General features: G+C 35.7%; 1 protein-coding gene across 1 annotated transcript in view; it reads right to left on the reverse strand.

Moving 5' to 3' along the window:
- POU6F2 (POU class 6 homeobox 2) overlaps positions 1-25,688 on the reverse strand; it is a 479,743-nt gene extending 454,055 nt beyond the window's left edge. The window contains exon 1 of the mRNA XM_058445593.1: positions 25,539-25,688. Within this exon, the coding sequence (XP_058301576.1) occupies positions 25,539-25,643 (105 nt within the window). The 5' untranslated portion in view covers positions 25,644-25,688. The remainder of the gene's footprint in view (positions 1-25,538) is intronic.
- Positions 25,689-26,084: the final 396 nt, after the last annotated feature.

Below are 26,084 nucleotides of genomic sequence, written 5' to 3' on the forward strand. Positions count from 1 at the left end.
ATCTATATATACATAGATATATCTATATATAGATATATCTATATATACTATAGATATGATATATCTATATATACTATAGATATGATATATCTATATATACTACTGATATATCTATATATACTACTGATATATCTATATATACTACAGATATATCTATATATACATAGATATATCTATATATAGATATATCTATATATACTATAGATATGATATATCTATATATACTATAGATATGATAGATATGATATATAACAATATATAATATATATATAATAGATATATATTGTTATATATAGATATTTATAGATATATGTCTCTATATAATAGATATCTCTATATGTAATATAGATATCTATAATACAGGTATATAATATATACATAAAATCAAACCTACAGATACCATTAATAGTCATCATATTTTTTTAAAAAAGGAAATAAATTCTAAGATTAAGAAATTGTTAGGCATTGATATATTTTTAAAATTCTGCTCCTGAACAAAACAGAATATTCTAACAGAGTTACTGACATAATTTTTTTAAATCCGTAAGCAAGATGATAAATATTCTCAGTGGTCATCTGAATGGAGACCACGAGGAGGAAGACGGTCATTTATGGTGTACCATCCTTCTGCCCAAAGGCTCTTGACTCCACCTAATGGAAGAGTCAATAGCAGTAGCAAAAAGGAAGTCACAGCTTCATGGAAACAGTTCCACTTTTGCCAAAAGGAAACTAAGAAGTAGGAGGCTCCATCATTTATTAAACCAAGGATGTATTTGTATAGCCAACTGTGAAAAAGAGCTCTCCAACATTTGTGTGAGAATGATCCGCAGGACCTTTGACGTTAGGAGGAAGTCTGGTGTGGAGAAAACAGGAAAAAAAAATTTCGCAATTTTCTTTCCAGGTCTAAGCTATAGCAACATGTGGAGGTGACAAAAGAAAAAAGATAAATTGACAAAGAATGAAAAAAAAATTCAGCTTTTTCTGAATCCATAAAATTCCACACATATTTCACAAGGATTTATCAGGTGAATTAAGACTTGCCTTGCACATAGACGTTCTTAAAACTAACTCAACAATGTTGTCTTTGTATTACCCAAGGCATAGGAGAAAGATTTAACATTAAAAGTTGCTCAACAATGTCTAACATGTTATCATTTCTGTAAAATTAATTTTATCTACTTTTCAGTATGTTCACCTTCATTTTTGTAGTTATAGCATCTGCTCTCCTGAAAACATGCTTTTCCAGTTAGCTAGAAGAGACCTTCATTCACCTACCATTTCCACACCCTGTCTGAAACAATCTCCTGTGGGAAATGTTCATTTAAAGCTGCTTTCCTACACTGCCAGCATTGGGTTATGCCTCTCTGAAGGTTCTGCTGCTAAACATTGGCTTTTAAGTAACTACTGAAAGACACTCGCAAGAGATGTACAGTTAACTGTCTCATAATGAGTCGCTTCTCCTAGCCAGAAAAGATATTTCCGCCACATCCATATTTGATTTTCTGGAAAATCTATAGTAGGCTAAGCTTCACACATGAGCCAGTATAAGCTTATTATAAGCCTATGGTTTTTCTTTTTGCAACTCATGAAGACTCTCTCATTGCTCTGAAGGGAAAAAATCTGGAAACAAAGTAACCTGACAAGATGAGTACATAAATTAAGTGCATAAATTCTTTACAAATAGGGCTCTTGATAGTATATTTAAAGTAAAATAGTGTTTCTACAGCACACCCAAGGAGTTCATTTTTAAAATGAATGAAATGACATTGGAAAGATGACATATTACAACTATTTCCTCCACTCATTGACTTACGGCAGCTCCACTCCCTTGGTGTTTATAGACAAATGCCATTAACAGAAAGGAAGGGACCATGTTTAGCATAAATGTTGCCTTCTTTATGCTATAGAACACTGCAAAATATCATTATCATGCTGGAATCAATTGATTATATTATCCCCAGCATTCTAAAAGTCTAAAACTCTACAGACCAAGACACTGGTTACCCCATTTTTAAAAAGTACGTATCTAATTTTAAAATAAGCAATTAGAAAACTGGGGATAAATTCTGTTCCTAGACCCATCAGCAATGACCTAGGTCTCCTTTCAAGTTTTCTGTGCCTTCAAGACAGAATACATTCCATGAAATTTTCTTCCCACTTTATTCCTAAGGAAACTGTGGGTGTTACTGACCCAACATCCCCCCAAAATACTTTAAGCCTCCTAATTGCAGATATCTCGAAATAGAAGTGTAAAGTAATACTCAAAAATCTAGAGTATCTTTTCCCATAAAAGCAACATCTACCTTATTTTTAAAATGAAATATAAGAATAGCAAATAAAATTCCATAAAAGATTATTTATGTGCAGCTTGTATTTAGAATATAAACTCTAATGGTCAAGTATGTAAACAGTAAGGAAAGAGATATATATTCAATGTAGGTGTTCAGTAAAACAAACTGTAGTATCACCCATGGATACAGCTTATGAATTAAGGAATAATTCTGGCATAAAATAAATCTAACCTTTTGAAGAAGCAGCACATCAGAGCAAAAGGGAATCTCAATCATTTGACTCAAGGAAACATGACAATTATTTCCCTCCGATTTTATATAATAAACTCACAGATTATAGTTTTGTGGAAATTTCCTATTGGTAGGCGTTCTGAAATATCAACAAAATACCTGAAGAAGAGCACTCATTTGCCACTTCCTCTTGGATCATTATAAGAACATTCTTTCAGCATCTTGACAGTAAACAGCACACAGGGTAACACAACCCAAGAGAGTTCATGCCTAGAAGAAAACCCCAACATTTTATTTAAATGATGACATTGCAAAGAAAACTCAGCTGAAATGACACACATACTTTTTACAGGACTTGGCAGACAGAACACTAAACAACTAGGTTCTGACTCTGACTTAGCCACAGATCTTCTGTGGAGCTACATGGGAAAATAAGAAGCCCTAATGTCAGCTCTCTGACTTTGTCTCTAAATAAAGAAGCAATTTTGAAGGTGTGGCTTGTAGGTACATTGTTCTATATTTTTAAAACAAATCCTAGACTCTACTTATTTATTTATTTATTTTTTTGAGACTCAATCTTGCTCTGTCGCCCAGGCTGGAGTGCAGTGGCATGATCTTGGCTCACTGCAACCTCCGCCTCCCAGGTTCAAGCAATTCTCCTGCCTCACCTTCCTGAGTAGCTGGGATTACAGGTGTGTGCCACCATACCTGGCTAATTTTTGTATTTTTAGTAGAGATGGGGTGTCACCATGTTGGCCAGGCTGGTCTCGAACTCCTGACTTCAGATGATCTACCTGCCTCAGCCTCCCAAAGTGCTGGGATTACAGGTGTGAGCCACCATGCCCGGCCCAACTGTATTATTAATAACTAGAATGGGGACTTAAAAATGTGATCAGGTGCAAGATGCTTGTCCATGCTCCTGACTCCAACACTTTTAAACTGGGCCACTTACCCCTTATCGTGTCCCCCCAATACCACAATACACCACATATATGCTGGCACAGCGTTCCTTTTCTTTAGAGAGATTACTTTTCAGGTGGAAAACTTGTTAGCTTAGATTCTACAATTAAATATTATCCTGGATCTCTGTCAGAGATTAAATACATATGAATTTGTGTGAGGATAGCTCCCTTTCGTAATGTCCATTTTACTGCTGCATGCCACAATATGATGAAAGGGTCCAGTTGTTTCTGGATATAAACATAAACTTGCAGAGATCTGTTAGATCCTTTAGAAGATAAAGCAACTCTTGGCATTATTATGAATTATTTGTCTAGGAAAGTCAGTGTCAAAACAAAGGAAATCTCAAAACTCAAACCCAAACCAGACAGTAGTCCATTCTCTTGCATTTGTACCCTGTCAACATTGGATCTTACTCACTTCAGGAGTAAAAAAAAAAACAAAAACTAAAACAAAAACCTCTTTGACGGCAGGTTAAGATAGCATGCGGCTATCAACCCTACCTACATACACGTGCACGCGTGCCTGCACGCATGCGCGCAAACACACAACACACAACACAAACACACAGACGCACACACACACACACACACACACACACACACAGGTTTCTTCCTTTCCACAAAATGCATTTATAGTAAATATCCATCCAGACAAAAGCCTCCGTTTTCCTACTGCTTTTGTGTGCTGTGGCAGGAAGCAGTTGTCGGCTGCGTTCGTGAAAAATAACAACCGCAGACACTGAGACACATGCCACAATGTTCCCGTGGAAATCAAACTCTGAGAAATTTTTTAAATGTTTTCAACACATCAGCATGAAGCATCGACCTAGTTGGAATCACTTAGATCTAAAGCAAATGCACTGATTGTTTTCACAGCAGGCTTTTCTTCTTGGAGCTGAAACAGGCGCACTGGCGAGGGTTGTGAGGAAAGGTTTGCAGCCCCCTGCCTTGGTCTGCTATAGCCAGTGACACGATCAATACCAGGGTGAGCAGCAGAGGAAGCTCAGGGAAGATTATGAAGATGAGGTGAGTGACAGAATTACCTTATAGGGTTTGTTCTTTCTCTCACCTTGAATCTCATCTGCCACAGATGAGATGGAAAACCATCAGGGCACAGACCAAAAACAAGAGGTGGAAAGGGTTGAAGGGCATTAGACACCATATGTGCTGAGAGCCTGGCCCTTGTGTCTTTTCACATGTTAGAATCCTCAGGAAAGGGCAAGTACTGTAGCAAATCAGGGCGGCATCACTGATTAACGAGAAGACAAATGCCAGCATCTCTTGCAGGGCCTGGAGCACAGCAGGTGGACCAATAATTGGCAGCCCTCATTTTCAATATATTTTTATTACTGTTAATACAACTACTTCTCCTATTTTACTTTTTAGTCCCAGACGAGTATCATTCATGTAAATAATATACATATATAAAGTACCAACTTTCCAGGTTAAACTGTGGGATGAAGTGTGGACAAGACTAAATGTGCCTTAGGTGCCCATCATTTATTTATTGAGGGCCTCCTCTGCACAGGCACTGCTAGTCCACAGTTTTCTTCCCCTAACTCAGAGGTCCAAAGATGCCTAAACAATTGAGTCAGCTTTCACTGGGCTTGTCCTGGAGCTTAACAGAGGCACCAATTTAGTGGAACAAATTCTCATTCAAAATGTCCAGAACGCGAGGAAACAGGAAAATCTTCTATTGTCTGTCAATCTGATTGAACGGTCCTGACCAACTGAGTAGAGTTGACTGTATTGATAATCAAATGTGCCTAATACTCATATTGACAATAATATGTCCAAGCTATAGCTGCTTTTATAATCCAACTCCCTAAAGCTTGAGATTTTTAAAAATATTTCTGTGAAGTTTAAACAGCATATAAGAAGTGTCCAAGAAATTTGAGGCTCTGATTTGTTACTTGTTTCCTTAAGGCACTGGGTGAACACAGTGAAAAGGAATATGTTCTAGGCCTTCCCAATTATTATTACCAAAACATCAAGATGAATTGTTATCAGAGATTTTATTCTGATTCTTTGAAAAATATATATAAACATTTATATGTATATCTCATTTTAAACGGAATGTCTATTCGTTGAAAAGTTAAAAAAACATGATTCCCCAAACCTAAAAATTATCACTGCCAAAAGTTTGGTTATTTATTTATGGTCTTTTTTTCTACACTTTTAAAATTTACATAATTAGAACCATAATACATAAGCTATTTTTTTTTCACTTAACATTACACATTATATCATAAGCATATACCCAGGTCAATTTCTTTGAAAACAAGTGTAATGTCACATAATTTATGAATTTAATATGCTTAATCACTCTTTTTTTTTTTTTGAAACGGAGTCTTGCTCTGTTGCCCAGGCTGGAGTTCAGTGGTGCAATCTCAGCTCACTGCAAGCTCTGCCTCCCAGGTTCACACCATTCTCCTGCCTCAGCCTCCCGAGTAGCTAGAACTACAGGTGCCTGCCACCACACCCGGCTAATTTTTTTTTTTTGTATTTTTAGTAGAGACGGGATTTCACCGTGTTAGACAGGATGGTCTCGATCTCCTGACCTCGTGATCGCCTGCCTCGGTCTCCCAAAGTGCTGGGATTAGAGGCATGAGCCACCACGCCCAGCCCAATCACTTCCTTCTTTTAAGACATCAGATGCTTCCTTTTTGTGTGTGAGTGCTAATATAATTTCTTTATCCAGGTCTCTGCATATTTCCTAAAAGTAGAATTACTAAGTCAAAGGTGACAACAACTTACTATTTCTGTGGTTTATTTCAAAAATCGTCTTTTTGCCTTTGAACTTTAGAATTTAAATTTTGAAGTTAGAAAAAGGAAAAAAAAAGAAAATGTTTTCAAAACATCCTACAAGTAAGAGATTAACATTTTAGTATATCCTTGATGGCTTTTTGTACACATCCATAAATATTTAGATATGCATCTCATCTTTCTGTATTATTTATAAAACAGAAGCATGTAGTACAAATGTACTACAATCTGCTTTGTCTGGTTAACTAAATAACTGAGATTCTTTCCATGTCATGAAAGTCTTCCAGATTCAGAAACGAAGATAACTAAATCGTGTTGGCTTTCCACAAGTGCTGTCCCACAGATTATGAATGAGGCTTAGTATAACTAATAGCAACTCAGTAAATTTTAAAACGCTCTTTTCATAGTCTAACATTCATACTAAATCATAAAGGAAGCCTTCATATTTCTATGCTGAGGACATATTGGCAGGAGAGGGAGGAAAAGGAAGAGAGGAAAGGGCAAGGCTGGGAAGAAGATATGCATCAGAAAAAATTCAAAAATTCCCCCAAGGGGAAAAACAACTTGTAGTCACTTGAAGAAATTAATCAAATCAATAAATTACCAAAGCAGTAAGTCAGTAATCAGTTTATTGCCCTAAAATGTTATTTTTCTCCTTAATACTTTGCAAATCACTGGCTGGGTGTGGTGGCTCACACCCATAATCCCAGCACTTTGGGAGGCTGAGGTGGGTGGATCACATGAGGCCACAAATTCGAGACCAGCCTGGCCAACATGGTGAAACCCATCTCTACTAAAAATATAAAAATTAGCCAGGCATAGTGGCATGCGCCTCTAGTCCCAGCCCCTTGGGAGGCTGAGGCACGAGAATTGCTTGAACCCAGGAGGCAAAGATTGCAGTGAACTGAGATTGTGCCACTGCACTCCAGCTTGGGCAACAGAGTGAGACCCTGTCTCGAAAACAACAACAACAACAACAACAACAAAACTTGTAAATCACTAACCTCAAGGCAAAATCAACCTCATATTAACAAACTGGTTTCAAAATCTCTTGATTTTGCCTAAGGAAGAACAAAGTAATAGCAATCACTTTGTTTCTCCTAGAATTCATTACCTATCATAGAAAATGCATAAACTCTAGAAGTATTGCTTGCTCCTTTGCCACAAAGTGTACTTTCAAGAGTAAATTGTTTAAAGCCAAAGGTAAGAATAAACAACTTATTTAATATCATCCTGTCTGTTATTTCTAGGTCTTCTTTGATAATATGTCAAGGAGTTACATTTGACATAGCCCTGTTATTTTTACCACAGGTTAGTTTTAAACCCCACTGTGGCTTATAATCAACATTACCATCAACATTACCATCAACATCACCAACAAATCACATCACCATGACTATCACCATCACATCATCACTATCACCAACATCGTCATCACCATTCACATCATCATCCCCAACACCATCAGCATCATCATCACATCACCATGACTATCATCACATCACCACCATCACCATCATCATTACATCACCATCACTATCACCATCACATAACCACCATCACCAACATCATCATCACCATTACCATCACCATTATATCATCATCCCATCACCATCAACATCATATCACCATCACCACCACCACCACCATTATCACCATTTCTCCCATGGCATCACCAGCTGTGGTCAACAGGTTGACCATGCAACCTTTAGGAAATAGCTCAGACATAGTTTCCCACATATCCTCATCTAAAGTAGATTTCCCATCCTCAATCATAATTCACTAGCTTAGTAATAAGTTTCATTTCCTTTCTGGTGCATATCACAAATTGAGATTCTCCTTTGTTTTTTTACTTGTTTCTCATGTTTGCTTGTCTACAATGCAATCTAGGTGAGAACAGAGACCACAGTTATCTTAGTAATCTTCTATCCCCAGGATAGGTACCTGACCCATAACAAGTATTCGATAAAAATCACATGAATTAAATAACATATCACCTATTATAACTCTTTGTTTATAAACTCTAACCCAATGCAAAAAAAAAAAATCAAAATGGCCTGTGTCAAAGAATGATCTTTCTAGTATATTTTGTCTCATTATGGAAGTTTAATGCTGCTATACCCATAAGTCATTTTAAACTATTTACCAACTATGCAGGCACAATCAAGAACATCAAGGTAGAAAAGTAACCTGATAGGTCGCACAGGTTAAGAGGTAAGGAACTATTCACTCAATAACATCTCTCTCACCTTCCCAATATGATATTTCCACCATTAAATTAATCTTTAAGGATAATATACTGTAATGCCAAGAAACTCATTTTAAACAATAAATACTGCATGTTTACTCACATATTAATACCTAGGTATGAATTCATATACCCAGATCAATTTCTTTGAAAACAATTGTAATGTCACATGATTTATGGATTTAATATGCTTAATCACTCCTTTCTTTTTTTTTTTTTTTTTTTTGAAACGGAGTCTCGCTCTGTCGCCCAGGCTGGAGTTGAACAAACAACACTGGGCAGGTCATTTTTAGCTTGCCAAGGACCAAGGTGTTGGGAGATCTAAGGAAAAGGAAAGGCCACGTTATTGATAAGGAAGGACCAACAGTGCACAGGAGACCCTGTGCATGGGGTAGAGAAGACATGAAAAGGACAGGAGTGGGAAGACAAGTGTCTGCTGACCCTGATCTTTTCTAGATGCTCTATAAACAAAATGTCAGAGTGCTTTTGTTCCATTTCAGCAAATATGTTTGAGTGACCCAATTTATAGCATTGGGAGAAACAAAAATTGGTCTTGAGGCCAGGGCTATGAATGCATGAGAGATTAATATCTCATTGTAAGTTGGGAGGGTGTGTGTGTGTGTTGAGAAAATGGAAAGGGTGGAGATGTAGAAGAAATGAAGAGAACATTTAGCAGAAGATAGACAGTGGAGAGCAGTCTAATATTAGTGGCTGTTGTGTAATAAACATTGGTAAAAATATTGTATTTGCTTCACTAGACAGTACAAGTGATCACTAGAAGTAAAAGCCTTATAAGTGAATCACTGTTAAACAGTAAGAGGCTTCCCATTTAGAAAAGCACACATATTCTGAGGATTTTCCCAAGAGTATATCTATAAGCTTCAAGTAACACAAACAGAAATCTGCTGGCTCTAGGCCAATCTGCTTAAACAGTGTGCTTCAATGTCCCCCCAAACATGCTTGCTGGCTGCACTTGGAGAGGAGACGCATTTAACTCCACTTGAGTTACCCTAACTGACCCCTCACTGTTCACTGTCCACTTTCCTTAGCTTGCCATTCACAAAGATGAATTACAAAATGAACTAAAATCAGGGCTGGTTATTTTTTCCAGGTTTCAAGAAGCTTCCTTTAAAAAATCTCTCATTACGAACAGAAAATAAAAAGTTTTAGTACCTACTTTAAGGGAACAAAGCAAGTACATTTCATCTTTGGTGGCATGAGACAGGATAAGACAACATATTTGTTCTATGCCATCGTGCCTAGGAACATCTCATAACCAGACTGCTTATTGAATTGATCCCCTTTTCAAAATGTACATGTAATAAAACGGTACCCCCCAACAAAGCAATAATAAATCTAAAAGTGGGCTTTCAAAATATTAATGTCACAGTGTTACTAGCAAAAAAGACTATTAAGCATAGCATTGTCATTACAAAAAGCACGTAAACCTGTCATTGGATGTGTCGACCAAACAGGAGGCCTAGGGTTAGTGAGACGAGTTAGGCGTGGAAGCGTTGTACAGTTGTCACCTCTGCATAGACAAGGATGGCCAGCAAGGGCTTATTTTAGGTGGGAAAAAGCCTATGGTTCCCACAACAGCAGTAACTTAACCAGTTACATATATAGTATATTATGACATGAAAGTTGACACCACATACAGAAATACTAAATACTACATATGCTTGAGAGGTACAAGTTATTGTTGCTATGGGACCTGTAAGTTCTGAATGGCGATAAAAATGGAGTAAGAACCACCTGAACAGCCTTGGATCATGCCTTTATGAAAACCCTGTGCATTCGTACACTTGACAAATCTTTATTGAGTGCCCACTATGTGTAAAGAATTGTGCTACAGGCTGTGGGAAAATATGGCCCCTGCCTCCAGTAGCTAATAAAAAAGTATCCATTGGGACCTTACAATTTTACAAGGAATCAATTCCCTGTTTCTCCCCCCTCCCTCTATTCCTCTTACCTCCTCTGAAACCCACCGAGTACCAGTCGTTATACCATCATGACACAACACTGTTTTGCAAAACCTCTGCCTGGCTTTCCTGACCAACTGAGTGACTCCTCACACCCACCCCATCCCACTCTGCTGTCTATTTCCGATTTCCAGGTTGTTGATTCACTCAGGCACATCCATGCAGCACTCTTGCAGCGTGGAGTTCCCATGTTTTTTAGAAAGAGATGACATGATATTTATCCAAAGCTCAATGAATATAGGAAAATTGAGAATAACAAAGAAGAGCTGGCACTAACAAAATTGATGGGTTTGCCTTTTTATTAGCCTCAGACATTTTGAATTCTAGGTGGACAAAAGGTTTGTTCAACCAAGTGGAAAAATCACTTCTAGGAGAGATAAGAAAATGAATATTACCCACAGCTGTGAAAGGTGCTAAGGAATGACTGAGCTAAATTTTGCCTCCAAAGGGAGAAACTCAAGCCCCTGAGAACACGTTACTCCTTTGGACCAGCAAGAGGCCAATGCTCCGAAATACGCACTCAGAACACCAGGCATGTTCTTCTTCCACGGAATGCTACGTTGATGCGTTAAACTTGGAGTACTTTACATGTTTCACAAGCTTTGACTTCTTGTGAAAAGACCAAAAAAACACAAAAGGTTTCCATATACTATTAAAAAAACAAATATGAACCACTGATGTGTGTGTGTGTGTGTGTGTGTGTGTGTGTGTGTGTGTGTTTAAAATCCTGAAATTCAAATATCAGTGTTGCTCAGTGTCAGTTCAAGTGCTAGACAGATTTTCCCTTAGGTTATTTCTGGAATCATAAACTTAAACCTGAAACCCCTGAGAAATCCTGATTTCAGTCTCAGACATTATTTCTGACATTTTTAGATACCATTTTATACTTTATAATGTTACACAATCCTAATTTAAAACTTGAAAATTATAACCGTTATGCATGACACTCATTCAAATAAATGAAACCAGTCAACACTGCATTTTTTACTGATCTAGTCTAAAATCTTATTTTCTTTTTACCTTTGCCTATATTCCTTTTTCCTTAATTTGTTATACAGAGGAAAAATACTTATTTCATTAAAAAGAATATATATAGGTATATATGTATATGTATAAATAAGCTTCACTACTATGTTGAAAATTGAGCTGAAAAACCAAGAAAAAATTAAATGTCAAGTGATCAGATACTACTATTTGCTTATCTTTATACACAGAAATAAAAAATAGTCCATTAACATAACTTTACGTAGACATTATTTTGAGAAAATATTATTCAAGAACCAACTAGGGTAGATCCTAAACTCAAGTCACTGTTTCCAAGTACTACCAAAATAATCTCTTTATTCATTATATTTTATTATTCATTAACTTTGTCAATTTGTAAGTACGCATGAAGCTGCCAATTAACATACTCTTCTGTGGCCTTTTGTATTAAAAGTTTTAAAACATGATTTGAATAATCCATTTCCCAGACTGTAGAAAAATGAAAATTATTCACAGTCACTTGTACTGCATAAAACATTGCTAAAGTGAATAGTAACACAATATTTCCACCTGGAGTAATATTTCAGGGACTATGTTTTAAAAGTGGCAAAGTGTTAGTACAGATTTGTTTTTGCCACTAAAAAAAATAGAAGAATATTTTCATGAAATCCCTGAAGACAATGATATTGGCTTTATAAGCTGTTTTTCAGTCGTGCTCCTTTGGTCATGTCTTGTTTATCTGGTCCCCATGTAACTTAAAATCTAGTCAATGTAAACTCCTAAAACACAAACTCTGTGTCCTCATTCTCCACTCCCCTTTGTCTTTTAAGATCTGTTACAAAGAACCTCGTGTCCCCCCTTCACGTTTTAAGATTCAACATTATGACTTTCTAAAAATAAGCATCTGCTGGATACCATGGTGGTGGCTGCTTAAATTAAACGTGTTATGCAGTATGAATAAGGAACCATGGCTGAGGAGCCCTTTCCTTTTAGACATCATATGAAAATAGAAAATGACTGTTTTCAAGGATAGCCTCATTTACACACTCTGAAATGAAGCTAGGAGCAGAGCGCAAAAAACAAATTCCCAGACAAGGAATGTTGAGAGGGAACAAATGGAGCAAAGGCAACTTGAGGCTTCAAAACCACTTGAGACGAGCATTCTACTGAGGTATAAATTAACAGAGTGACAGTTGTAACGAAGCAGTCATTCCATAGTGCCCACTGAGCTCCCACTACAGGCCAGGTCATACCTCTAGAGAGACTTAGGAGTTGTACGGGAAGTAGGAGATAAGGGGAAGGAGTAAGATGCTGAGTATGAAGAGAAAAAAACAACCTGTGTGGTCTCTAGCAATGCTTTCAACTCTTCACCTGTTCTAAGATGATTGTGGGCCAATTCCATTGTAGAGAAGGGAGGGAGGGTGTATGGAGACAGAAGACAAAATGTTATACAGTTAAAGATAGATAAAGATAGAGATGTGAGAGAGAGGGAGAGAGAGAGAGAGAGAAGTGAAAGGAAAAGAAACATCTCTGCACCAGTCTAAACTGAAAATACAAACAGCCCATAATTCTATTCTATTCAAGCCCCTTTGCTTGGATTTTCAGTCTGACAATGGCCTCAATAATACACCAATATCACTCTTTCCTGAAAAAAGTGGCTGGAAGGAATTGCCCAGATAAAGAAAGGTGGGAGGCATTCTGTTCCCCTGGTCTCAGGTTTTCATGTGAACATACTTTTCACCCATGCGAGGAGCAATTCTGTATTACATTGGTGCATGATAAGAGTATGACATTCATGGCCTCTAGTCCTATATGTGAATTTGATCTTTTCCCTCTTTGTCCCACTCCCAGTAGGAAGCAGAAACCCTGGGTAAATGGGTCTCTTCATCAGACCCAAACTTTCCGCTGGTAGACTGTACCAAGATTAAAATGCAGGGCACAAGATGCTAGCAAACCAATTTGGTTGCAGGTCTAAAGCCACAGTTTTCAATGAGATTTATAAGTATTAAATGAAAACAAACTAAGAAATTAAAGGGTCTTATTTATTGTCCCTTGAAACTCTAATAGAATAAAATGAGTGCATGAGGCACGTATTTATCTTTTTATTAATGTATAATGGTAATTCTTCCTAAACATAAATAAAAATTGGTTAAGTCAGGGACATACTCTTTTGTTCATTTGTTCATAAACATATTAATAATTTGAGCCCATAATTTGTGCTGTGGTATCAAGTTAATATGCTGACTTTAAGCAAATAACCAGGGGGCAGCATGGTCTCTTGTCTTCAATATTTCCATTAAATCTCTGTTTCTTATAAAGATTTGGTCCAACCAGAAAGAAAGAAAACCACCAAGAAATATTGAAGGAAGGGAGGTGTGAATAGACGAGAAAACCTACCAAGATCTTAATGCACAAAATCTCTAACTCGTATCCTTGTCTACTGTGTTGGATTCTAGCACACATCTCTCTTTGACTCCCTCTCAAAAGATTCAACCCAATTTCCCGCATTGCTGGGCTCTTGCAGGAGATGGTATCAAGGCTCAGCTTATCTGTTTGAACAATGACCATGTCTCCTCCCTGTGATTCAGAGTGATCACTGAAAGGAGGGATGCAGGTGTGGAGAGGTGGCGGTACAAGATATAAGATATATTATATTACAGGCCCCAGACAAAAAAGAAAAAGAACAATGTTGTCTCTACCAAGCATTATGTTCCCTTCTGATGTTCCAAGGCAGTAAGTGCTTTGTTGAAGATCATGTTGATTTATTTCACCAAATCAGCATTTTGTTTTCTAACCATATATCCATGAGGTCTGGCATGGCTGAATCATTTGTAAAAGCGAAAGGAGATATTTAGGAGTACGCTCCATTTGGCCTTACATTCATAACACATAAATGTAAATAAGATAACATTTTGTGAGCATTTCAAACTACTAAGTAGAAAGAAAGTTCTCTTTTTCAGCCCCACTCCGTCTCCAGGGCCACACTGTTTAAAATGCCATTTGACAGGAAAAAGATTAGTTGAAAACAGCCAGATAAAAGATGCCCTTTATCGAATTCAAAATATGAGAAATACCGCAGGATTTTTTTTAAGTTTTCCAAAATTTGAGTTAAGATATACTTTTTTTGGTAGAATCCTCTGACTTCATATCACCATAATCCTTAATGATACAATATAATTATTTCATAAAAATGAATTTAGAAGTGCCAGCATACATTTGGCAGGAATTTTGTTGAGTTTTTGTGAAGAATGGATGGAGAAAGCAAACTTATCTTGCAAATAAGTTGAATTTGATTTCAAATTTAAGCAAGAATCTTAATCAGTTAAAAGATGATAGATATACAGATGATAGATGGTTGACAGAATGTTAATTTATCAAAAGATAAAAGAGTTTCTGAGGCTATGAATCTCAAATAGTTCAGACTCCATCAGCATTTTAAAGATAGGAACCTGTTTTCAATCCCATGGGAATTTTCCACACACACACACACACACACACACACACACACACACACACACAGAACAGTGCCTAATATATATATTGTTTTTTGGATGGTTAAATATTTAGCCCTTTTCTGGATGACAAATGGTATTAAACATTAGACATTCAAGAAAGTTTACAAGAGCCCCACTGAAACACACACAGACACACAGGGATACATGAAATGAATACCAGACTACATTCCCTCCATTCCTCTTCTGCTGTTGATTTATGATTGGCGGGGGGCAGGAGGGGTTACATTGTTCAATTTTCATAGGTGTATAGAGTGCACTAGAATCACCTGTAAAGCTTTTTAAAAATACTAATACCCAAGCTCCACCCAGATAAATAGAACCAGAATTTCTGAGAATGAGTTCTTCACATCAGTAGATTTTTAAAGGTTGCCCCTGGTGGTTCTAAAAGGCAGGCAGAGGGAAACAGTGAAACTTTAGAAAATGATATGAGTTCAAGTCTCATTTCTTCCACTCATTAGCAATATGGCTACAAATAATATACATAACCTCTCTGAGCCAGCCTCCACTTCTATAAAATGGGGATGATGATCTGTACTTACTTCTAAAGCTGTGGGGTTCAAACAAGATCATTAATATTAAAGCCATACTCTGCGATTTGTTCTTAAAAGCCATTTTAAGCTCCAAGCAAAGAAGCCAGCTACCTTTAAATCTACAGATGAAGCATACTTGTCTTAGCATCTGGAAGGAAGAAACAAGAGGAAAAAGAACACACACCTACCCAGTGGACAGTTCCATAGACTCAATTCTGGAAGTCTGTGTAGGGAAAGATGGCATGGTCAGCTCACACTCCCATCTTTTATTCAAATACAAGATTTCATTACCACCTACATTACTGTCTTCTTAGTATATGTGAGGTGATGTAATTAAAGAGAACGAGCAGAGACATATACTAAAAGAAACGTAAAACATAACTTTTTACATTCTCTGGAATATTTCAATAATGTACACTTTGTTTACCTTCTCAAAACCCTAAATTAGTAGAATTCAAGAGCTAAGTCTCATTAGTTTTTATTTAGCCCTGTTTGTGACTGCATTGTTTAACTTATGAATCAGGGTTGAAGGATTGGTCTGACAATATGAAATATAGAAAACAGAAATTTAACTGACATTAATTACCATGAATTTCTTCTGGTCTCTTTTTCACTAATCTAGATACACTAACTGAATCATACATTGGAAACATACATCTATGTCAATTATCTTAATAAACAGCATTGAGGCTCATGAAAGAAAATAACAAGCATTTTGTTCGGTTGAGTTTGGTGGCTTGGAGCAAGCATAAAGGTTTTCAAGTCATAATGTGTCTGACTGAGAACCAGCTCCTTATGCCATTCTCTGTCATTCTTACCTCTTTGTTACTAAATACAATATTGTGATCTTTATTGCTATTTTAATTGGTTTGCGTGTTCAATATATAAATGATAAGTATCTTTTCTTGTGGCATAAAGCTACTCTTCACTTTAACATTACACTTAACCTTCTCTCAGGAGACACTATTTATGAGTTCTTTTGCTCAAACAAATCCTATTTGGAAAATTCTGAAATCTTTTATGTTAAGAGAGATGAAAGTTCTCTACTTGTTAGACTGATTGCAGAGACTAACTTATTTTTAAAAGCTAGATCAAGAGAGAACTGGTTAAATATCACTGTATATCCATAAAAGGGAGTACTACAGAGAAGGATGCAGATCTATTCATAGTCACATGAGAAGAGGTTCAAAATATTTTTTATATGTAAAAGTAAGTCGCAGAACTCTATGTATAGTATGGTTCTACTTGGGTTGTACAAGGATTGCATATACATGCATAGAAAATCTCTGGAAGGATATATAAGAAATAGTTAACAGTGGTTATTTGTGGCGAGTGGAATCAGGATACTTTACTTTCCACTTTATACTATTCTGTGCTATTGAAATGGTTTGCCATATGCAGGCATTACTGTTATAATTTTTTAGTAAAAAATTCAAAAATACTCATAGGAGTCTACCATGTAACTAACTCACTTCAATCACGTGCATATAAGACTTCTGTTCATGTACTGTCACTTTTACTCAGATGTTCCACTCCCTGCCTGAACTAGCTGTTTAAATTCTATTTGATAAATAAAGGTAGAAAGGGAGAAAGCAATTGCAGTTTATAGGTTTCAGCACTAGTACACATGGCAGTACATTGCAAAGCAAACAGCCCCCGTTTTTGGAAGGAAATAACCGCAATATTCATATGTTTGCAGTTTTCCGATCGACTATGTACTCAAATTCTTACCATAAACTTGATGTTTAAAAGCTGCAAAGTACTACTCAAGAGGCTGAGGTGGGAGGGTCTCTTGAGCCCAGGAGTTCACAGCCAGCCTCAGCAACATGGCAAGACCTCATCTCAAAACAAAAACAAAAAAGTTGCAAAGTATTTTTCCATTCTCAACCAAGTTGAGAAGAGTATTTTAAGTAAACATCTACCATAATTTTTTCAGGTACTAAGATTGAAAAGAGACAAAATATTTTTAGATTATTAGAGGTTAGTCAAGTATTCCTAAAATGTTTAAAGTATGCCTGTGAGTGTGCATGTGTGTTAATGAATTAGATTGCTAGACTGTCTCATTTTCATTTTTACTCTAAATTCTTTCGTCACTAGAAACCTAGATATAGGTTTGTTTACAAATGAAAAAAGTTTTCAGAAAAGAAATCACAACTTTAGTTCTTGAATTGAGGATTAATATATTACCTAGGAACAATGCAGGACGGTTTGGGATTTGAGCCATATTAGCCTTTGTTCCCAGAAACCTTCTGAATATTACTACAAACACCTCTTGTATTAGCAGTTACAGAAATACACCAAGAAATGCACCTAAGAATGTGCAAAGACTCACTTTGTTAAAGAAATATTGAAACAGAGAAAATGAATACAACAGAGATTTACTTTTAGGACCCTTGAACACCATCTGCTGATATGAACAGAGAGAAATTTTCAAACTTGGCATTCTTATATCACAGCCAAACTTTCATAAAATCTCTTATTTTTCCCAAATTCTGACCCTGGGGCATATCATCCCACAATCATCACTTCTGCCCACCATTCAACCAGCATCTTGTCAAATCTGGCTGCAAGATTAAGTTTCCCAATTCGGAATTCAATATCGTAACCCTAAGGATATAAGATTCAAGCTGGAACATTCTGGATTTTTTTTAATGGATAAAATTGTTTCAGCCCAAAGACCACAGTTCGCCCTGACCATAATGATGAATCATCAGGACTGACACTAAGTGAAATGGGTTTGATGTTCTCGGTTTTATTTGTGCCCATCAAGCAGCATTTTACATTTGTCCTAACTCTCAACCTTCTGGAGAAAAGGTTGAAAGAGGCTTGTTTTCTAGTATTATTTAAGACTTACAAAATTAACTAGCTCTGTCTGAAGCAAGTTTGGCTTGCCATAGTCCCTACTACTGTGTGTCCAGCTCCATTCTTGCCCATTCTGCCCTTCCAATTTGGAGGAAAAGAACTGAAGAATTAAGAACATCTACTTTTCTCTCATATTTCCTCAGTATCAATTACAGCTTCTGGTATCCTTGCTTCTGTCTTGGTACAATATTTACCTTTTACTCTCAACAAAAACCTACTTCCTTTAAAAAAAATCCGTATATGAATTCCGTGCTGAAAACTAAGTTCCCTATAAATGTCGTACTTTTTTCTTTTGAAGAGGAATTTGCCTGAGTTCTGATCAATGCTAAAAACACCATTTAACAGGTATGTAATCTTTTAAAAATATTCCTGTTTCTCTAAGTTTTTAGGTGTTAGAGGTAAATGTTTTTTTCTAAAAATTGTTTTAAATTATTCATCAAAAATCAAAGTCATAAAATATGTAGGGTCAACATCATATTAAACTCCAGAAATAATAAGTACTATTTCACAGCATCGGAGCACTGGTTAATCTCTTGTAAAAAGCTCTAAAGATTTAAAGAAAAGTTTTCCTTAATATTGAAATTTGTGTACAGCACAAGCGCTGTGAGGCCTTTTCTTAGACTTTATTTTTTAATTCTAGTTTTCCTGTGCTAACGTATTATTTCACTGTATTTTTGTGTGTGATTTGAATTGCTAGGTGAGATGAGGTAAGCTTACAAAATAACTTAGAAATATAAACTAAAGAAGCAGGTATATTGGTGAGTTTGCTGCTGCCTTTTTGCTTTGTTTTGCTCGAGGTCTTGTCTCTCTTTCCAGTGCCCTTTCCTGCCTGGGAAGCCCACAAAGATTCACTTTTCACTTATTACTCATCAAACTGACTCTGGTTCACAGTGGAAAAGAGAAGAAAAGCTGATGGAGAAATGGCAGTGAAGAAAGAGAGCAAGATGTCAGAGCAATACTTTTGAGCGACTATATCCTTTTCATTAAAGGTGTCAACACGTTTATTTGCATCTTTGAGCCTAGGACTAGGGAAGTGCTGGAAATTATGTGGGTACATTTTCCCATTGGAAAAATATACCTCCTGGGTTGGGGGAATCCTGAAAATAGGTGAAAGTTAGAATACTCAGTTGATTTTCAATTTTTTTTTGTCTTATAATTTAAAAAGTGCTGTTGAAAGGAATAGAGTTGCATTTCACCTAGAATCAGTGCCAAGTATCAACAGCTAGTGTCTGTCTTTTAAAGAAAGAATCTTTCATACCATGGGGGTTTTAAAGCTACTGATAAAACAATAAGCTATTTTCTGAAGACCAGCCAACCTGAAAAACAAGTGTTTTAAAACCTAGAGAATTTCCTTTAATGTAAATAATCAAAGATGTTTTCAATTATTTTGCTATTACTTACATACAATGGTTTTACATTTATGAGAAGTGCTATCCCTGAAATAACAATAATATGATCGTTTATAAGTGGGGTGTGGAAAAACAACACAAGCATACAGCAAACTAGGAAGGAATTTTTCCAATAAAAATTAAGTAATATTCGCCATAATTTGCTGACATTGTGGAATTGGGAAGAACAAGAAAATAATAAAAAGAAAAATAAATCTTTACTGAAATGTAGTGATAGTGTTTCACTCACAACCCTTTCTTCAAATTGAGATGCAGGAGAAATGTGTAAAAAGCAAAACTGGTACAAATCTTGATTACAATTTTGGATCAGTTTAAGACAATATGGCTCAACAGAGCAATTTACATAGGCTAAGAGAGCAGAGCTTGAGTTGGTAATTTACTTTATTGGATACACATTTCACCTACAAAAAAAAAAGAAAGGAGGGAGGGAGGAACAAAAGAAGAAAGGAAGAAGGGGATGTAGGGAGGGAGGGAAGGGAAAAAGAACATAAATCCAAGTTTGAGATTATATATAGAGCAGCTATTATCTCCCAAGTAAAGATTTGGCCACAAATTACAAATTAATTTAAAAGTTGTGTAATTTGGATTTTCTTTTAGTGTTCAAATTAAAGTCAATATTTATCTTTTTGCACATTGTTTCTTCAAATCTGATCCTGTCATGTTTGCACTTTATGTCACAACTTTATTTTCTACTCAATCAAGCATTAGAAAAGAGTAACAGCTTGTAAAATATCACAATGCAATTGAAAAGTGAAGTTTTTCAATATTTGCAGACATGTTAATTATATTCCAATTTTCATAAGCAATAAAGAGAAAAACACTTGAAACTGGTAAATGCAGTTTACATAGCAAAGAAAAGCTCAATGAAACATCCTTCACCGACCTCTGAAACAAATATTATAGATTTTACATGCAGGAAACTTATTACATGTAAACTTTCTTCTGTAAGCATTTGTATTCTAAAAGTTGCAGCCACCTCTCTGCATATGTTAGAGGTAAGAATCAAAAAGTTTTAAGTTCTTAAGTATTGAAAATGATACTTGAATGGTACAGAGAGTTTCATTAATTGACCTTAGAGATAGAAAAGAAAATTCGGTTTCAAGACTCAAGTTCATCTAATTGTTGTTTAGTATTAGCATTATTGTATAGTAGTAGTATTACTATATTGATAAATTTTACTTAAATGGACAAAATTGACTTTATCATTTAAATGTCTGCTTTAATTTTTAAAAATTCTAAATGTAATAAAAATTAAGTCCATCTGGTAAAATGTAAAATGTTAACATAAGACTTTCCTGTAAGTATGAATGAAATATTAAGTGAAGTTTTTTAGGTCAATAAACAATACATAGTACAGATTCAATTTTGGTGAGTCTGGCACTTACCAAAAGAATACTAGCACCAGTATGTATAAGAAAGAATAATCCTTAATTAATATGTATTTTTTCTAGTATACCATTCATCCATAATACCTTGGGGAAAAAATATTCTCAATAAAATTCAAGCAGTAATAATTTCACACTCCCAAAATACATAGATTTGTTGAAGCAATCTGTCAGTTTCAAAAATATAGGCATTCACATCCACAAAAATGACTTTTTTAAGAGTATATAGGAATTATGCTTCACATGAGTAAAACAGGGTTAGGTTAGCCCCAGTGTTTCATTTTTATACTTAAGGCATGAATATCAGTCTAAATTGACAGAAGGCAATCTTCAAGTGTGTTATTTACATCATGCCAACGTCCCCTCTCCCTAGACCACTTGCATCACATATCAATTTGAGCATATTTTAGGTAAGCAAATTATTATTAAATCTACGTTAAATACTTTTGGGAACAAGGGATGGTATAAACAAACCTCCATGTAAAATTAATTGTTTTGATGCTATAACAGTGAAATATTTGTGTGTTTTAAAATCTCCATATAAGAAAACATACATGGAGATACTGTTAAGCCAAATGCATGCACATATACTGAGCAATGTCTGAGACATTTGCATTAGTTTTCTAATGTACAACTTTACAACACTTCAAATGGTCGAAATGTACTTTGAAAAATAAAAGACCCATTGTACCAGTAAGGGAAATTGTAAACAGCTTTTTATTGCACTTCTAATGCTATTAAAATATAGAATGTGTGGTCTCTTCTCTCTTCTACTAGTATTTTAGCAATGTCAGCTGGAAGTGCATCCATGATCACTTTATCCAGCTGTCTGCCTCACTCCCAGCAAACTCTTAGATATACTTGATAAATATTTTCATCTGATTTGGTTCATCTGTTGTTTTTATTAACAACTAATTTAATATCCTCTGTTCTGCAATATTTGCAAAAGTCAGTCTATAGACGTGAAGCCAACCAGGACCCTCAGGCCTGTGCATCAGGATGGTGGGCTGGCTAGGTCCTCTGGGGACAGCAGTGCCAGAAGGAGTATTGGACACAGTGACCCAACTGTATGAGATGAGAAAAAACAAAAACAGGAGGTCCGCAGTACTGATGAACTAATCTGTCACTCACAAGCTCAGGTCTGCAAAAAAAAGAAATGAAGCACTAAACATTTAATGGCCATAAGAGATGGAAATACAAGTCTTCATTTCTAAATGATAATCAAACCCACGATCAGAAACTGATTAACTGTGTAATTGAATTGAATTGAAAATCATCCCTTGGATAACAATCCATCCTACCTTCAAGGGGTTAGGAAGCTAACTACAGGTCATTGCTATCAGAAATCTGATTTGATTTCCAAAAATTGTGTGAATGAACAAGTTTCTTCATCTTGATATACTAGGCAGGGAGTTTGTTCTTCCAAGTACTAGACTGCTTAATTGCTTGCTTGGGGGAGGAGAAATCCTAGGGGAAAGTCATATATGAGCAATTTCTACTCTGTGAAGCCAGCGCTGTGTCCTGAGCTGGATCATGGCCAGAAACACAGAAAAGTCTACTCTTCCCTACAGTGGAGGCAACTGTGGATATTTCATCCTAGGAGTGAATGAAAAAACCTAAAGCTCATACTTCAGGGGAATCTTTCAATACTCTGACTGAAAACTGGTTATTTGCTCCTCCAACCCAAAGCCATCTAGGAACAGGACTCAGAACAGGAAAAAAGAAAAAAAAAGACAAAAATAATAATTATTCCAAAACGTATTTGAGAAGAAACAAACACAAACATTTGCATTATTAAATGGGATTATTCACACCTGCTGAGTAGATATAAGATGATATTTAAGACAAGAGCTAAAAAATAAACCATCCCTTTCTGGTTTTGAGTGATAGCAGAGCAATAAAAATTATTTTCACATTCTTTTTCCTGTTGTTAGAAGTAATCATTTGAATAAATACACTTATCTGTGCTATAACTACTAAAATGAATTCATTTCAAATATGTATACCACCTTTCTTTTTTATTTCTAGATATGGTTTCAGTATAGACTTTCTGACTTTTATGGTATACATATACGACAATATTCTATTTTTCTTTCCTTTTAAATACTTACTGTTTCAATTTCAAATAAAAAATAAGCATTCTAGTTTGTAAATTTTAGCACAGAAATGTTTACAACCTTCAGCACAATTGCTTTTGTAATTTACTGACTTGGCATTTTGAGGCGTTTTTAACAAATTATGAGAAATAACACCTTCAGAAAGCATGTGACTACTTTGATGCAACTATTTACAATGTATTCATAAGAAGTCATTAACATGTAGAGTTCTTAGACATGTGGAACCTTTAAAAATTATACTAAAGCGTACATACAAAATACAGAGCTATGTAATAATAACTAATTTTAAATCCTGACAAATTAGAAGTTAAGCCTACTATCTGTAAAAATATTTACTGATTCCTTTTTTTAAGTATATACCTAAGCCTTTAAAAAGTATATGCCTTTACAACTGATTTCCAATAAACAATACTGAATAACAAACTACAAGTGACTTTCCTGATTTTTCACCAGAAATATATAGAAAAAGGAAATCCTATTCTTATTAGAGATTGAAGTACAGTAATTCTGCACAGTATTAAGAACCACAACTATGCCATACAGAAGACAGGACTTGCAACCTAAGAAAAGTTTTATTAAACAGGACAAGACAGTGATCAGGGGCTCAAGTTTTATTTCAATATGAAAAATCATCCATTGTAACAGATATTTATTTCATTCCCTACACCACAATTATTTTATCTATATTTGATATATTTGCTAATCAGTGAATACTTACATTGAAACAGGTATTAAGAGCATGTAAAATCAGTTTATATATTTCCTCCTGCCTAGAGACTTCACTTTATATATGCCTATAGAACAAAAATTAACTTGAAAGTTTTAAAAAATATTTCTCTGTCGAAGCAAATATCTACTTCTTTTAAAATAGTGTGAGCCTGTGAAAACATGGTATTATGTATTTGACATTTTCCATCTAAAAATACATTATGAAGCAAGCATGCTGGTATTAATAAACCATGTGCTTTCAGAACCCTGAAGTGCTTTTCTATAATTTTGTTGAAAACAGAATAAGATAATATATTTTCCACCATGCTATTAACATAAAGCAAACAAATTTTATGTCATTGCCTTGCCAGCTTGTCTTGATTGGAAAGTGTACAAAAAAAACTTTTAGGAGTTTATAAATATTCGTGACCATAGTCTGGTTTATGAGTTAACAACCCATAAGTAAACATAGATAACTTAGAAAAATTTAGTCAAAAATATATTACAAAAAATAAAAGAAACCATGTATATTTCCTTTTTCCTTACCCCACCCCCATCATAGGCAGAAAAATCACCCTCCCTTTGCAGCAGGGTACTATCCTTCCTTCCACCACTTTAGTTATCTGAAGGCAAATGAAAATACAATGATCCTTTTCCTCTTCTGATTTAGCTTACAATGCAAACATTTTAACACAAACATAAACTACTGACTTTACGGAAAGCACCAAACAGAAAGAGCAAGACTCACTGACCCATTTGGAAGACAAAGACGACAGAGCAGGAAAGCTCTAAAAATCAGCTTGTGAGGCCTCTGAGAGATATTCTTCTGGCATTTCATCACAGCAGCCCCAGACCAGCTCACCTCCCTAGATACAAGGAGGAGGCACTAAATAGAGCTGTTTATTAAAGCTGCTGTGCTAGATTGCATTAGGAAGCGTGAGCAGACCACCTGGACCTTTCAGATTGTGACAGTGTTTAATTTGCAGCCTGCCCCTCTGCAGCAGCCAAGACTACTACTACATTTACCGGGCTCAATCACACATTATCTGGGTTAGAAGTCAAGGCACATGTATTTATATATTTATATTTCCCATATGGAGAAAGGGAGAGAGGGAGAGAAAGAGAGAAGGAGAGAACACAATCAAAATAAAAATATTGAACAGCATTAGAAAAATTTTAACTACTACCTAGGAAACCACACTTGATTCTCTTCTCGCACTTTCTTTCTTTCAGAGATCAAAATCTAAAAAGAAAGCAAATTTCTAAAATCGATTTTTAAGAAACATTCAGACCAAATTATAAATTAGATCTATTCTTCAATGTTTTTGTTGTTTTAGTTTTTGTTTAAAAGGATCGCATTGAAGTTTTAAGCTGAGATTTCCCTGGTCAGATTTAATGGGTGCCTTTTGCCTTTCACACTTTCAGCACTACACTGGCAGGTAGCTGAAGATACAGATAGAAAGATGGTACTGTAAATATGAATTATGTGAATCATATGGTGAGACCCTTGTGGAAAAAAGGGGAGTTGAGAAATGGCTGACTCCATACCTGACCAATTACAGCTTGCATGGTCCCCGTGTCCTGCTGCGCTGAGAGATCGCAATCCATCATATGTTGTCTTTGAAAAGGAGAATGGGGGTTTCTGGCATGCATCTGTCAATCAACTTCTGCACTCACAACCATCACCAAAAGCAAGGGGAAAAAAAGTCAAGCTGCTCCACCAAATAGGATGAAACCGTCATGTGACCTCCGGCAGACAAGCACACACACATTCACTACCTCCACAGAGCGTAAGAATTTTCTGTAGATATGAAATGACATTGACAAATATCCAATACCAAGTAAATAAAGTGAGACAAACAGCTATTTACCAAAGACAAAAACATGGGCTGTAATCTTCCGCTAAAGGTTTAACAAACCTATGAGGGTTGTTTTTAATGCTCTAGAAATTTATGTTTAAAACAAAACAAAAACAAAATGAACTATCTCACGTGAGTGTCCATTAAGACTTTGATTTTTGTGCTATTATACACATTTTTAAAGTTATAGTTCATTGCTCTACTTTTCTTAAGGGGTCCCTAATGATTTTATTTT

Source organism: Hylobates moloch, unplaced genomic scaffold, assembly GCF_009828535.3.
Source record: "Hylobates moloch isolate HMO894 unplaced genomic scaffold, HMol_V3 SCAFFOLD_1, whole genome shotgun sequence".
Classification (NCBI taxonomy): domain Eukaryota; kingdom Metazoa; phylum Chordata; class Mammalia; order Primates; family Hylobatidae; genus Hylobates; species Hylobates moloch.